Below are 16,046 nucleotides of genomic sequence, written 5' to 3'. Positions count from 1 at the left end.
GCCTCCAATTCCCTCACGCCTCTCCCTCATCCCCTAATCTATCCACCCCACTCCCCTTCAGACCTGTCCCTCACCCCCAACCCCTCCATCCCCAACCTCCTCTATCTCAAATCCCCTGATCCCCAATCCCATCCTCCATCCCTCCATCCCCAATCCCTCACCTCCATCCCCAATCCCCTCATCCCCAATCCCCCTCAGCGCGGCGGCGGCGCCGCCCGCAGCCCCGGTGACGTCACCGCGCGTCATTCCCCCCCCTCCCCGCCGCCGCGCAGCCCCGCGCCCGCCCCGGGCCCCGCCGTGCCCCCCGGGCGCGGGCCGTGACACGTGTGGAGGTAGCGGCACCGGCGCCCCGGGGAGGCCGGTGCTTTGTGTCGCCTCCCGGCCGCTTCGTGTCACAGGTGTCCCTCCCCACGGAGCCTCCGAGGGGTTGGAAACTCACTTTTATGGCCGTAGCTCCTGGGAAAAGTTACTTTAAGTTCTGCAGGAAATTTGCTCGCGTTAATGTGGCTGCGCATCCAGGTGGGTTGTCACTACGGAGGTGCCTTTGCCTTTTCCTGGAATAATTATACATTAATTACCGTACACGCAGCGACCTGAGAGAGCCAGGAGTGCCTGGCTGAGGTTTGGATGCAAACGTTGAATAACTAACTCTGCGTTGGTTATCATAAGCACAACGAGCAGAGAGAACCTGGCTGAGGTTTGGATGCTTGAACGTGTTAAAGAACGAGGGACGACTTCGAGGTATTGCTTAGTGCTCCAGGTGCTTCATCAGCAAAGAGCAAATGCAATGTAAAAGAAAATAAAAGGCAAAACTGGTTCTGTTGCAATGATTCCTGTGCCTCAGCAGAACGTGGTGCTTGAGTATTAAAACTCTGGCACTTTGAAATCAGCAGTGAAGGGTTGCGTATCAGGTATCGTCAGCTATGACAAATAAAAGATTACACCTAGGTCTGTTAGACACACAAAAGATGTTATCTAAACAAAGTTGCTTAAAACTGGTCAGACTTGCTCCCTGTAGTGCACCAGACTCTTCTTATTGCAAGTGAAAAGGGTCTGTAGCAAAACCATCTCAAAGTACAAAATGTGCAAGAGTGAAAGGATGTCCTTGTTGAAATTTTTTTTTTTCCTGATAAAAATTAAAAGGGAAAAAAATCCCCAGATTTCTTAGTGCTTTTAATATTTGGGAATTTTAGTACCACTGCCAAGTGCTTTAATTACTGGGTATGCATCAGATATCAGAAAGTCAGCAGAAGTATTAAGGTTTATTTGTTCATATTGTTTGTAAAAGCAGTTTATTGTAATTGAGGTACGAAACTTAGCGAAGGTCTGAGAACTTTGTTGGCCCTGTTGATCAGTTCTTTAGGAAATACTTGGAAATTATGATCTATTAGTGGTAAAATAATCAAGTGCAGAGTGTTGCAGCTGAAGTGGGATGTGATCCCTGGGTGTTTTTTGCCTGGACAAGCCCCTCCACCAAGGGGAGCCAGCAAAGCACAGGGCAGGGGTGTCCAGCTCAAAGGGCTCTGTGTGTGTAGTATCTCAAGGCTCTTTAAATTGTATTTTCCAAGGTCTGTGTGAAGCTCCTCCAGTCGTGCTCTGATTAAAAGGTGTTTGCTGTGTCCCTGTTAGGTTTGGCCAGTAGCACTTACAGCCCATTTGTGCCAAACCAGTTTCTTCAAGTTGAGTGTGGAGTTCCCAAATGACAGGAACAAATACTTGTGTTGTCATAACCCCTTCTGTAAGTGATCTCAGGGGTGTGCTGCACTTCTCACTTGTTGGGTTTCTCCATCCACGCGGCTTGGGGATTCAACAAAGGTGCATTTTATGTCAAAATGAATTTTAGTTTTGACTTTCACTTAGATTTTACAGAATTAAGTATAGCTCACAGTATTCATTACAGCCTTGTATTGGCAGTCTGAGAGATCTCTGACCTTGGCCTTGCTGGAACTACAGTCAACAGAGCTACTGTGAAATAGGTTTTTATTTTGAAGATTAACTTGTGCCTTCTGGTGCTCTTGTCCATCAGCTGTGGCACAGGAGGAAAAATCCGAGGAAGGGTTTTCTCTGAGACTCTGCTTGGTGACTAAATTTAGGATTATGTTATTAGCAGTAAGTGCATTTCCAGTAGCACTTGTGTTGACTTGGAGTAAAAAAACACCTGGCAAGGACAGGAGGTGATCTTGAAAGTAGGAAACAAATTTTCATGCTTCAAGTGACAAGAACGGCATGAACTTTTGGAAGAAATTATTGAAGGTCGGGATTTAATTATTTTGCCCTTTTTGGGGGGTCTTTGAAGTGCTGAGGATTTGGGGCTGTGTGCTGTGTTTATATTCCTGTGACAGTGTCACTTTTGAAGCTGTTTTGTGACTCTGGGAATTCCTTAAGCCTAGGTAGGAAGGATTAATGTTGTGCAGTTAAAGCTTCAAGTATTCAGTGAACTTCTTCCCCCCTGGATACTGGATTAATAAGTATTTCCATGGTAATAAAAATAGGTATGAGGGTGTTGATCATAATCAAGTGCTGTAGATTATGAAAATGTAATTACAGTCTACAAAGAAACAGGAAGGTAAACATTAGCATTTTACTGACCAAGCTGAATGAAATACAGAAATAGTTGGAATTGAGCAGAATACAGGAATTTGGGCACTTTCTGCCCCTTGAACTGGGAGGATTGCATTTACAACGAGCTCTGTAATTGCTGTAAGCACGTGCTGTTTGCAAGACATGAATATTGTGAATTGCATAAATGCAACCTCTTCTCAAATACTTATTTTTGCAATAAATACTTCAAGAACCGGTTGCTTAATTGCCTGATTGTGACAAGCAAGACAAGGCTGAAACAAAAAAGTGACTGAAAACTAAAGTGTTCTGCTGGAAAACGGGGCTGCATTCAAAGTTGCTGCCCTCGGAAAGGATTTTTCATGAGCTGAGCTCTGCTGCTCTTGTGCATAAGCTGCTCCCTTTGCCAGTTGAGATAAATACATCTTTGATTTTGGCCAGTGTTTTCAGTCCATCCTCTGGAGCACGTTCTGAGCCCGGTCTGTCAAAGGCCACTGAATTTTGTCAGTGTTAGGAGTTGCATAACTCCTTTGTGAGTAATTACTGGCAGTGACGTGGATGACTCAGCTCTACCTAGTTCAGTGCATCTCTCAGAATCTCCACAATCGCCTGGTGTTCTGTTGAGGAGAGAAAGTAAAATATTGCCCCTAATTTGAGTGCCCTCTGCCATTGCAACAGTGCACAGATTTTGTAAAGATCTTGGAGAACAAGTTGCCTTTAAAAAAAAAAAAAGTTTGCACGTTAATGCTCTTAAAGAGAAAACAATGAGTGTCTTTATGCACTGAATGCTGCAATACAGTAATATTGATGGTGGGTTTGTATACCACTTCTGAAATTAATTTTGGAAATCTGCTGTAGTATTCTAAGTCTCTGACAGGAACCCGGGAGTCTGTCACGGGTAGCTCGTCTTGCTTCCTGCAGGATACCTTTGGAAGCACTTCACAAGAACCCTAAAGAATTGCATGGTTTGTTTACTCATCAGAGGTAGAATTCTGCTATTTATGTAGTACTTCACTACATTAAGAATAAAATTTGAAATAGTTGCTTTCCTCAAGTTTAAGTCTCATCCTCTTCTAGAATTACCTGCCATTAAATATAATTTGCAGACTGGCTGCTTTGTGCCCTTTGATTCTGGAGTTAAGGTTATGTACACAGGCAGGAATGAAAAGCTCTCAAGTCCTTTGCTAATTCAGTGATCCCTGTGCTTGGGGGTCAGCTTTGTGTCTTGTCAGAGCTGTGACTTGTTGGAGGCACACGTAATTCTCCCTTGATCTGATAATGGGAAGGATCAAAACGTTCTTTTAAAATCACTAATTATATGTTGCTGAAGGTTTGGTGTCCTGTCTGAATGTATGATTTATTTGCCCCAGGAAAAGAACTTTGTAGCTCTCCCTAGTAACTGATTATGGGTTTCAGGTGTTTTAGATTGCTTTATCCCCTTTGTTCACTTGGTGTGTTAAAGAGCGTGAGGGAGTTTAGAGGCCTCTTTGTGGGGGGAATTGAGGGAGTGGGGCTGGCCCAGAGTTTGTGTAGGTGGGGAGTGGATGTGCCCAGAACCCTCAAACTCCTCAGACCTAGCTCAGGAAATCCTCAGTAGGCCAGTGTGTTGCTAATTAAATTAATGGTGCAAACTCTTTATAGATGTAATTAAAAATAAATGAGGAACAAATGTGGTTGTCCTGTCAGGATATTTTTTTTTCAAAGACTTTTTGACATAATTGGGATTTCTGATGTAAGCTTCCACTCAAATATTTTGAAATAACTACTTGAAGGGTTCCTTCTGTTTGTGGGGAAGGAAACTACGTATTCCTGTGTTCATGTGGGAGAACTGGGGTGCAGCTCTGGGAACACCCCAGTAACTTCCCAAATGGAGCCCAGGGAAGGAGGAGCTGTGGAGGATACAGGAGCTCTTGGTGACCCTTGGGTAGAATTTTACCTGTTTGAAGCCAGACAAGATTTTAGGTGACTGGTGCTGAATACTGCTTTTTACTTCTAATTATAGTATGATGATAAAATTCCCAGTTCTGCTTTTTCTAGAATTTTTAAAATTCTCTTTGAATCCCTCAGTGAAAACATGTAAAACCAGGGCAGGATGCTCCTGCTTTATATCTTCCACTGCTTTTCCTGGGATTAGGCATTTTTGCTGACCTTTTGCCTGGCTTCTTTCAACCCAAACCTGTAGACCCACCAAGTCCTAAGGAATTTACCATGTAAACAGTGAAAACATCCTTAATATGGGGGGGCAGATGGTTCCAATCTTTGGTAATACTGGGAATAGTTCTGTTGTACTAATCAGAGGAAGAACATGTGCAATTGTCATTAAGCCTTTTCCCAGCCATTTAGATATTCTCCCAAGGTAGCAGGGATGGTCCCAGCCATGGGATCATTTTAATCCAGAGGCACTTTTCTCCCTGCCAGGCTGTTGGGACCCTCAGCCTGCACCTCTGCAAAAGTGTCTGACCTGCCAGGTGCTCTGACCTAAACTTTGAGCTCATCTATTTACATAGTTCCTTTTGTTATTTTTTACTAATCAACAATGTGGGGTACTTTGTGTCATTTCCAGATTGTGTGTTTGGAAAGTGTCGTCAGTGTTTGCCTAAATGTCTGAGTTCAGTTTGTGTTTTCATGGGAGTTAATGTTTAAAATGTTCAGTTGTAGGACTTGAGCAGCACTGAACAGCAAAATGACTGAAAGATGAAGGAATCTCCTTCACAATCTTAGTATTGGCTTCTTTCACCTGCTCTTTTTATGGAGAGCTTTGCTTTTTAATTCACAATAATAAATCAAATTTGTGCATTTGTAGATATTTAGTAAGTAATGACTTAGAGGTTAAAATTGTTCTGTTCTATATGTTTGTGCATGAATATTCATGAATAAATCACTAAAAGGAGCCTCACTTGGCTGTGGAAGCTGCATTTTGTATCTGGTTTCCACAGAGGTGGGAAATAAGTATTAACTGTCACTTTTCTTTTTTGCCAGCTTCTGGTTATTGAAACTCAGCCAATTAAGTGACTGTACAAGACAGTAATGATTTGATTTTTGTCACTGACTTTTTTTAGCTGAATTACTTAACAAGCTACCAGACTTTGGGTTCTGTTCCAACAAGTTTGCAGATTTTTGTTCCTTGTGGTTTTTTTTAATGGACAGTGACCAGGATTTATAAACAAATATGGCAGAAGTGTAGTTGTGTGTATCAAGAAATAAAAGCAGATTCATGCACTTGAACATCAAATTCTTTGGACTAGAAATGGGCAGGTGTCCCAGTCTGTGTCAGTACGGAGAGACTGGACAGGAAAAAACAAACACAAACCAAGGAGCAACAGTGAAGGGGAAAAGTGTACGATAGGAAATTGTTAATTAAGATGATTACCTGCCATAAAAATCCAATAGCTTAGTGTACTGGATTTGCCAGCAAGTTGAAAGTGCACTAAAGGGTGTTCTCAGGAACAACCTAGATGAAATGACACACTGATTTTGGGTTCAAAACCCCATTCCAGCCCCATTTTTTGTATCTGTATCAGTGTATCTGCAGCTCTTCTGGTTGTAGTGTTGGTTCCACAGCTTAAATTTAAGTAACAAAACTTGGAAAATGTTGCCCATCTTTATGGAAAGAAAAGGTGAAATGCACAATAAAATCACTTTGAATTGAGGTCCATGAAGGAACAATGTTATTACATTTCTGCAGTAGAAACCCAGTTTATTTCTAGGTCCAAATAAGCTTTTTGGACAATTTTGGTGGGCTTCACATTGGTTCACACTTGAATGTCATTTATGGTGTTGTGAAAAGAAATTGCATGGAAATGAGGTTGGAGGTCAGAGCTGGGCTGAACTTTGGTGTCACTTCTGGATTTATTCACTTGATTTGTACAATAACAACCATAGTGAGTGTCTTGTCCCTCCTACTGTCTAATTTGTGAAAAAAAAAATGCAAAAAAAGAAATAAGTTATGTAGCAAGTGAGTAGCTTTGGTTTCTGGACCCAGGGTAATGCAGGAGTGATTGTTGCCTGTTGGATTTGGGGTGGCAACACATGAGAGATGAATGAGGGGCATGGGTTGGATATACCATTGGTTAAACTGAGTTATCATAAATAGAAACTTGTGAAGTGAAAATAAATGAAGCTTTCTGCTATTTTTTTATTTGTTTATCTGTTTTGCTTTTTTTTTCTTCTCTCCAGTGAGGATATAATCCAAAAATAAGTGCCAGTATCTTGCTACAAAAACTGGAGATTTAATTTTATCAAAAGCATTAATTTGTGAGTTAACTCTTAAAAGCTCTGCTCCAACCAGGAGTCTGTAGCAGCAGAGGAAGCAGTTGAGGGTTTGCCTGGGTGACAGAGCTGAGGTACAAACCTGTCCCTGCAGCCCCACCTCTTCCTCCAGACTCTGGGTTTGGTTCTGAGCAGAGGAATCTGGGGGCATTTCTCTGTAGTGCTGTGTTTTACCAACTCCCATGCTGACAGCAACACCATCTTCCAGTATCTTAGGCAGGGATTTTAGAAAAATTCAGAAGTACAAGAAAAAAAGTCATTACCCAGACTAAGAATTTAACTGGTCCAACTTGGTTTTCAGGAAACAAAGTTTGAGTTTTCTGTCATTTCTAGTTAGTATTTTAGTGTGAGACCTGTGCCATATAAAGGTAGAGGTGCTGAACAATTAATATATAAATAAATTAGCAATTATTACTAGCAAAATCCATAATGGCATTCACCCATTTTTGTCAGGTATTTCCAGTTTTTAATGATTGCTTTGCATGTCTGAACAGAGCATGTCCTTCATATTTCTGGGTTTTGGTTGGTTTTTTTTTAGTTTCAGCACTGAATTATTTGTGACTTAGGGAGTGCTTAAACTGAGTTTAATTTTTTTTTTTTTTTACTGCAGCTGTGGGCTTGGTATTTTCAAAAAGGCTTGGAATCACTTTTGCATCTTTTCCCTTTAAACTGCAAATTAATTTTCCTTAGAAGACTTTAGGTTTCTGAAAAGCATCTGCAGCATAAGTTTCATGCATAACTGAGGAATTCTGCATTAGTGTCATCTTGTAGGAGTGGTATCTGTAGCTTTTAAAGGAGTTTAAATTAATCCCAATTAAATAACACTGGCATAATAATAATAATGATGGCATTTACAAAGGGAGATGCTAAATGATACATAAGGGAGATGCTAAATATAACTACTGAGTAGTAGTGTTTGTTTGAAACTACAGCTTTAAATTAGAGCAACCCCACCACCAGTTCTCACTTGTGTGCTCTGAAATGTAAATTGGTCGAATTTTGAGCTCTTATTAATTTGTAATTGCTGGGTGTTAATGATGTTTTTCTTTTTTTTTTTTTCTTTTTTTTTTTTTTCCTGCAGCTAAATGGCCTTAAAATGGCAGATGAGCCTATGGAAGAAGGTGAACCATATTCCTACCATGTAAGTGTTTGATTCCTGCTCACTTCAGCCACTCATTAGCATGACCTCCTGTTGCAGCAGAATTGATGCATTCCCTGTTCTTTAATAACTTCTGAACCCTTCATTTTATTTGGACAACATCTGAGGAGACTCTAAGTCTCAAAGATGACTTTGGAAATTAGTACCTGGGTAGGGACTGTTGTAAATGCCTTGTTTGGGAAACTGCTGCATGAGGCAGAGCTTTGTGGAAAGACTCCCTGTGCTGGAGGGAGCATTTGTTGATCCCTCAACCTCTGAAATGCTCAGGCCAACCTGGGACCTTTCATACAGAGTGCTGAATGCTGCTCTTGCTGCAATATTTGTTCTGCCTTTGTACTTTTTTGAGTAGCTGCTGTACCTTCAGCCTAAAAGTACTTAATTCTGCTTTTTTTTAGAGCAGAATTAATGTGTACACCAGTATGTTAATTGTGCTTTTATGTAGAAATATCCCAGGTAAGCCCCTCTTGAGCAGGGTTTTGCCCAGTGCCTCTTTAGGAGATGCTGAAGATGAGTGTTCTGTGAGCTGGCTAAACCTTGGACTAAACTTCAGGCTCCTCCTGTGTGTGGTGGAATGCCTGACTGCCCATGGAAACACTGGCCAGCATTTCTCATCACACTTCTCCTTGTGCTTTTGAGCAGGGTCACAAAGGCATCTGCTGCCCAGAGAGTCCCTGGCAGTGCCCAGGGCCAGGCTGGACAGGGCTTGGAGCAGGGACAGTGGAAGGTGTCCCTGCCATGGCAGGGGTGGCACTGGATGGGCTTTAAGGTCCCTCCAACCCAAACCAGTCTGGGATTGTGGGATAAGGGGATCTTGTCACCAGCTGTAACCACTGCTTTGTGTTACACTAACAACATTTATAAGGAAGGGTTTTGGAGAATGAAGTCCTGGGCACAAACCCACGTGGTGCCTGGACATTTCCTGGTGTGGAGTAGGTAACTAAAGTGTCAGAGTGGTCTCACATGTAGCAAAGAAAGGAGCAGTGGATTGTCTGAGTTTTCTGCTGCTCTAGAGCCAGGATGAGGAGGTTGCTTGAGCTCTGGGATGCCTGGAGCCACATTCCAGGGAGCTGTGACAAAGCCAGGACTGATCCCGGTGTTTCCTTGGGCTCCCTGGCTCCTGGTGAACCTGCTGGGAGCAGGGAAAGGTTGAGTTCCCTCTTGTGCAAGGCCACTGGGTGGGAGCTGCTGCCTCAGCTTGGAAAGAAATTTGCTGCTCAAGCAGTAGAACACAAAGTGAGATAACCAAATTTGTAGTTCGTGGAGGCCAAAGTAGAAATGAAAATGAAAGTGGCGTGGAGCTGCTCAGCTCTGTGTGCTCACTCCTTGGCAGTGATGAAGAGGTCTCTTACACCTCAGTCATGCCAATTTTTAGTACCTTAATGGTAGTTAAGTAAGTGAAATTATATAGACATCTTTTGTGAAGATAAAACACTTTATAAAAAAAAAAAAAACCCTCATTTAATCCATCTCAAGTTAGTCTTTATTTGCATGGAAAACATTTCTCTCCTGAGTTCACATTTAGAAATCCTCTCAGTCTCCTCAGCAACCACGTGTGATGTCACAGGCTAATGGCTCGAGGTGGGTGATAAACACAGGAGAGGCTGAACTCTTAAAGAGCTTTTCTCATGCAAAGTTTCACGGTGTTAAGGAATACAAATTAGGATGGTGAAGAAAAAAGGCTTCTAAACAGAATATTTACATATTTCATAGGAAGAAGCAGCCATTAAGTCTGTTGTACAACTTGGTGTGTAATTAGACAACTGGCTGCTTTCATCTGTCATCAGATGACTTCGAAATGCTGCTGTTCTTACCTGCCTTAAATTAGGCATGTGTTTAAAAAGTAAAGGAAAACGAAAAGATAGGTGTATCTGCCCTCTGAGTGCATAAATGCACAGTCACCAAGGGGGATGGATGAGGAGAAGTTGGGATTTTACAGTGTGTCATCAGTGTGTGATGGAGTTTGTGACCAAAGAGGAAAATAAAGTGGCTTGGTTGTGAATTATAGAGTTAACTTTGTTTTCCAGCAGTGTCTGGTGTTAATACCCACCTTTGTGTGGGAAGCAGGCAGAACAAACAGGCCTTTCCCAGAAGGAGGATGAAATAAGAGAGGGGAGGGGAAAGGACTCCTGTGCAGTAACAGCTGGACTACAGTTTGGGAATATACCAAGATGTTTGTTTGAACTCTCATTCCCCTCTGGACAAGCAAAGCAATTAAGGCAGAAGCAATTAATGCAGTGTGATGATTGCTTCTTTTTTTTTTTTTTCTTTAATTACTGCAGCATGTACAAATTCAGATGAGCAGATTTCTGCTCTGAATTTCTGTAAAACCAGAATTTCATCCAGGTGCTTCTGTATGAACTGTGATAAAGCTGATTGAGTAGAAGTTTCAATGCACTGTTTTGGGCAGTGAGTTCACCTGACTACAAAATAGTGTTATTTCCAAAACCCAGCTGTGCCATCCAGTGCTCAGGTCCTTTCCTGGTGCTGTTTGCACTTCTCATCGAGGGGCTGTAACTCACAGGAGGTTGGTGGCGTGGTTTCTGGTGTCTGCTAAGAGAAGCTTCAAAATGAAGGCTTGAAGAGAGGATAGGAGACAGCTGATAATCATTTGATGCCCCAAAAGTGAAGTCATGCAAATCAGATGGGATTTTCACTCGTGATTTCATTGTGTACAAGAACTTTATTGATCTTCTTGCTAGGGCTGAGAGTGCTGCTCCTTTTCCACCTGCAAGCTGAGATTGCTGTTGTGGGCCTCAGCTTTTAATTTCAAGGGTGCTTATTTTGACACCTTGCTTGTTTTGGCTCTCAGAAACTTCTCTTACACCATAAAAGCTGCAATCCATCATGGGATTTGTGTCATCAGGAACGTTTGTCTTTCCACAACTGGGGCTGCTGTGCCCTGCTTTGCTGAAGATGAGAGGGACATGAGACAGTCAAGAGAACATTAAATCACTCACCCAGCTCAGAATTATCCTCAGCTGTCTGAAGGAGGTCCCCACACAGGATAATCTTCCCAGGAGCTCTGCACCCCAGAGCTGTTTCTTCTCTTGGATGCAAGAATTCTCAGAGTCCTTAAGATGACTCATCTCTTATTTATGGTCTTCAAATGCTGCCTGTTCCTCCAGCTACAAATGGATGACCAGAGTTATTATTTGCTGCTGTGAAAAGCAATAATTACCCCAAATGATGAAATTCAATTTGGCTTTCATTAAGACTTATTTCAGGAAGGGGGAAAGATGAGAAGAGTAATCACTGGGAAAACTAAAGCTGCTAAGCAGAGGTGAAGCACAGAAGTCTTGGTTTAAAAATCTGTGCATATATTCCTTTCATGTAAAATAATCCAGCTTTTCTGTAGTTGAAATATTTATGGCAAACGGAAATGAGCATTCTTTGAGAATTTTCCTTCAGTTTAGAAATTTTAGATGCATCTGTTTAAGAAGAGATGGATGGGAAAATTCTTCATTTGAGCAGTTTTCCTTTAAGCCTTATTAGAATTTCAAATATTTTACTAAAATAAAACTAAACAAAGAGAAATCCAGGTATTTACATGCACTTTTAGCAAGACTTAGTTACTGCAGGCCTGCTTACTGTTGTGTTTTGTTTGCTTTGAAATTACAGGATGAAGGAAGTGTGAAAGAAATTCCTATTACACACCATGTGAAAGAAGGATGTGAGAAAGCAGACCCAGCACAGTTTGAACTACTTAAGGTTCTTGGACAGGGATCATTTGGAAAGGTAAGATGATAAACTTGTTCCATAGACCTGTCCAGACATTCCAGGGAAATAGTGGCCAGCAGAGTTGCTGGGAAGGTTTGAAAATGTATTGAGTAATGGAATCCTTTCCCAGCCTTGTTCCAGAGCCATGCACAGAACCTTCTGAAGGAAATGCTGGTTTGTCTTTTGGTGATGGGACTTGACACGCTGGGAAAGTTTGGCTTTTCTCAAGACACAAAATCTGTATTTATGTAGGTGTAGGGGCGTTGACTGTGGCAGTTGGGAACTTAACCTGAAATACATTTCCCAGCTTATTTACTTTTTCTAGTTTGCTGTATTTATCAAGTGATCTCCAGCTAAAAGACACTAATTATTCAAATGGCACAGAGAAGAAACATGGCAGGGTTTTTGTTACAATATTTCTCTTTCGTAATGTGCCACTGGGTGTCACTTGGCAGAAATGAAGTTGAAAATCTGATCTCTGTCACTGTGTTGAAACACAGTAGTTGAAATATTAATCCTAGTGTATAGGAAGGTAATTAATTCTTTAAAACCAGACTCAAACTACGTGTTTTGCAACATCTAAAGTAGTCAATCAGCTGTACATTTATTCCCATTTTCTTGTTCTTCTGCTGACTCTGTGTGTGTCTCTAGGCAGGAACAAACCTCTGCATAGAGTACAGTGAGAGAGGAAGAAATTGACATTAGGGAGGCATTCTGTGCCTAAGTGATTGTGTAGAGAACAGACTTCAAATATTTCTTAGTATTTTGAGGTTTCAGAAACATTCCTTTACTTACCTGGTAATGTTGGTTGCCAATTCCCTCACACACTTCTCCCTGTAGGAGCCTGTGAAAAGGCTCCATATATTTATTCCTCCTGATTTGAGATGTCTGAAGTCACCTGAGGGTTCAGCACAGCTGGCACAGCCAGCCCTGCCTCAGATTTGGCTTCCCAGAGCTCAGGGTTTTGCCAGCCTCAGGAGTGCTCCTGCTTGGGATCCCAGCAGCTGGGCCAGATGTGCTCTGGAGCTTTGGAATGCTGGCAGTGCCTCTTCTGTGCTGCACACCTGAGCTCAGAGCTCTTTATCTCTGTTCTTTCCAGTGAAAAGAGAAAACAAACCAGGAGGATCAGTGGCTGTTGCCCTCATGGTGTTTTCCCTTCCCAGTTTCTACTCCCAGGGTCCTTCCTTTGGGCTTGGGAAACACCAGGGGGGTTTCCTGGAGCCTGCTTTTGACATCAGTGCAGAATTTAATAATTCCACAGAAATAAAGGGTTAAACCTCCTCAATTACTGCATTCTCTCTTCATTCTCTCAATAATGATGTGCCTTCTAAAGCACATGTGGAGTTCTGGAGGATTTGTCTGCAAATTAAACAAATAGGTGGTGCTTCAGCAGTTTGCAGCTATTTTGGGTCTTATTAGCTAAAATTTTTAACTTGTACAGTAATTCCTGATGTCCTCACAGGTTGTTGGTTGTTAAGATTAAAATATTCCTGTGTGCTTATTAATAATATTTTATAATTGTAATTGTATTTATCTGCAGCTGTTTCCTTAGTTGCTGGTGTTCAAATTACTCCCTTTACTATTTTCTATCACCTTGGCCTATAGGAGAGCAGTGTTGTAGGTCAGTTATTGGGCAAAACTTATTAAAACAAAAAGCCAGACAACCTTGAAACATGATATTTTTCTTCTAACCAGAGCTTAAAATAAAAACATCCCCTTTCCCAGCCTTGTACAACTTAGTCATAACAGTGCTTGCATTTCAGATTCTAGAATGGAAAATCTGACAAGATCATTGAAAAAAAAAAAAACAGATATAATTTTTATATATAAATAAATTAATTGTAAATGAAAGTCTGGATAAGGTGAGATCAGAGAGGTAATTGTAGGGAGCTCTTGGCTTTCTCTTGTGACTTGTATGTTGGTTTTTTTTTCTGTTTTGTAAGCAAAACTTATTCATTCATAACTAATAATTGCTGTTACAAGAACAGCAATTTAGAAGTAAGAGCACATCAAACCATTTTGTAAATTGGAAGATCTGGTGGTTAAAAATTAGCGTAGCTCCATGTTTTTGTAGTGCAATACTTTATCTAATATGCTTTTCTCAGTGTCAAGTTGTATCCCATCTATCTTTAAAACTCTTCTGGAGAGAAAAAGTAGAAAAACCTGTTGGAGTTGCTATTCCAGAGGGAAAGGGTGCTTTGATCTTAAATGGTGAGGTTTCCTTGCTTTCATCTCACCACTTGTACAGAATTCATTAATAAAAATGAATGTTTCATATTTGAGACTTGGGTCTTAAACCTCAAAAACCTCTTGGGAGGTGGCAGACCAGGCAGAATTGTCATTCTCCAAGAAAATGACAGAAAGAAACATCTTTCTGTAAGAACTTCTGTGATAAATCAGGAAAGAATCCAAAGTTTGTGGCCAGTGTCATGCTGCAGAGAGCTTGGTGCTTTGCAGCTCTCATCTGATCAAGGAATGCAGTTTTGCTCTTCCTTCAGAGGTGTGTGCTTGGTCCAGAGCACTGGAAGCTGCCTGACATTAATGGGAGGTTTGCAAATGCTTTGTGAGAGTTTGGGTTTGATTGCCAAGCTTGCAGTGATTTAAAAATGGGCTTTGTATTGCCAGGTCTTCCTCGTGAGGAAGATAATTGGGCCTGATGCTGGGCAGCTTTATGCAATGAAAGTGTTGAAAAAAGCTTCTTTAAAAGGTAGGTTTGTCTTTCAACTGAGACTTTGGACCATGGGGTTTAGTGCACCTGTATTGAAAAGCTTTTTATAAATCTTAAATATTTGTCAGTGAGTTCATAACTCTTCTCTGACAGGAGTTGGTTTTTTTGTTTTTTTTTTTTTTAGTAACTTGTGAGTTCATGTTTAAGTATTATTTTAAATCTGGCCAGATAGCTTTAATTATGTGGTCAGAAATGTTCTTTCAAAGTTTAAAATTGGATTATTTAATTCTGTTTAGACTTTTCATTATATGAAAACAAGTTAATTTCATAAACAGTTTTCCTTTTGTCTTTTGTTAAGTCAGAACTCTGCTGTGGTTAAAATTAAGTCATTCCCTTGTTCCAGGAGCCAGAACCATTTAATTCAGGGTTTTGGCTTTCAGGAGACACTTGAATGGGTGCGAGTCCACGGTGTGTAAATAGGGCTGTTACTGTTAAAGTGGAAAAAGTAATCTTAAAAATATTGTATATTCAGGACAGAGAGTTAATTCAAAAATTGAAGTTGGGAACATAGATAGGAGCTTTTTTCTTGAAAGCAATATGGATTATCACAAAATATGGGGATGTGCTGGAAATACAATGAAGCTAAGAAGAAAGTTGGGACAGGCAGGAAACAAACCCGAGTTCTGCTGTCTGAAAGGAGTTTTGTGGGAGACTTGAACATTAAAAACAAATCAGGTGATGAAGGAAGAGATTCCTTCAGCCAGCAAAGCCTTTCTGTGTTGTACTAAATGCATTTGTGTACTTTTTTTGTTTCCTGTCTCCCTCAGTTCGGGACAGGGTCCGGACCAAGATGGAGCGCGACATCCTGGTGGAAGTGAACCACCCGTTCATCGTCAAGCTGCACTATGGTTGGTACAGATCCCTTGGCTCTGCTGCCCCTCCTTCCCCTGCTCCAGGCACAGCTGCTCTTGCTCTCTCTCACTATTGCAGGGCTCACATTAGCTTATAGCAACTTGGGAAAATACAAAAGGAGTGTAAATACATAGCCATAGAAAAGTTTTAGGTTGAGCTCTCTTGTAAGAACTTGTCCAATCTTTACGTTCAAGTTCTGCAGAGGTTTTGTACTTTTCATTGATTTAAACCAAACCAGAGTAGTTGATGTCCTTGCTGCTTCTCTATTTGACAAAGGAGAAATAAAATAACATTATTTTAATCATCTCTCATGACTAAGATTTTCTTCGGTGAAGAAAATCATTCAATAAATTACTTTGTGTGCTGCTGAATTATTTCACTTCCACAGCAAAAGTATTGCCCATGACTGAAATTTCCTAGTTGTAAAAGCATTCAGATGTGTTTTGTAGTTTTGTCATACAACTATTGATTTTTATTTACTTTTTAAAATTTTTTTAAGCCTTTCAGACTGAAGGGAAGCTCTATTTAATATTGGATTTTCTCAGGGGAGGAGATGTATTCACACGATTATCCAAAGAGGTAAGTACCTAAAATTTTATCTCCACTCACTATTAGACTGGGGTTGGGTTTTGTTGGTACAGGATTGGCTTCTAAACCTGTTTCCCCCCATATTTCTTGTCATAGTGAAATTTTTAATGACTTTTGGGCTTTCCTTACATATTCTGAATTCTGTTCTATCCTTAAGAAACCCGAGTGTGTATT

General features: G+C 41.0%; 1 protein-coding gene across 5 annotated transcripts in view; it reads left to right on the top strand.

Moving 5' to 3' along the window:
• The first annotated feature begins 464 nt into the window (after positions 1 to 464).
• The window catches only part of RPS6KA6 (ribosomal protein S6 kinase A6), a 35,909-nt gene continuing 20,327 nt past the window's right edge, over positions 465 to 16,046 (top strand). For 4 of the 5 annotated variants that reach the window (XM_041396418.1, XM_041396417.1, XM_041396416.1 and 1 more), the window contains exons 1-6: positions 465 to 519; positions 7,910 to 7,969; positions 11,606 to 11,722; positions 14,330 to 14,411; positions 15,200 to 15,280; positions 15,784 to 15,863. In XM_041396418.1, the coding sequence (XP_041252352.1) occupies positions 502 to 519; positions 7,910 to 7,969; positions 11,606 to 11,722; positions 14,330 to 14,411; positions 15,200 to 15,280; positions 15,784 to 15,863 (438 nt within the window). In that variant the 5' untranslated portion in view covers positions 465 to 501. Of the gene's footprint in view, positions 520 to 7,909; positions 7,970 to 11,605; positions 11,723 to 14,329; positions 14,412 to 15,197; positions 15,281 to 15,783; positions 15,864 to 16,046 lie in introns of those variants that run through there. The other variant, XM_041396419.1, reaches the window with a different exon arrangement.

Source organism: Onychostruthus taczanowskii, unplaced genomic scaffold, assembly GCF_017590055.1.
Source record: "Onychostruthus taczanowskii isolate IOZ18803 unplaced genomic scaffold, ASM1759005v1 scaffold13, whole genome shotgun sequence".
Taxonomy (NCBI): domain Eukaryota; kingdom Metazoa; phylum Chordata; class Aves; order Passeriformes; family Passeridae; genus Onychostruthus; species Onychostruthus taczanowskii.
Note: the sequence above shows the minus strand (reverse complement) of the source record. Positions and strands in the feature narration are given on the sequence as shown.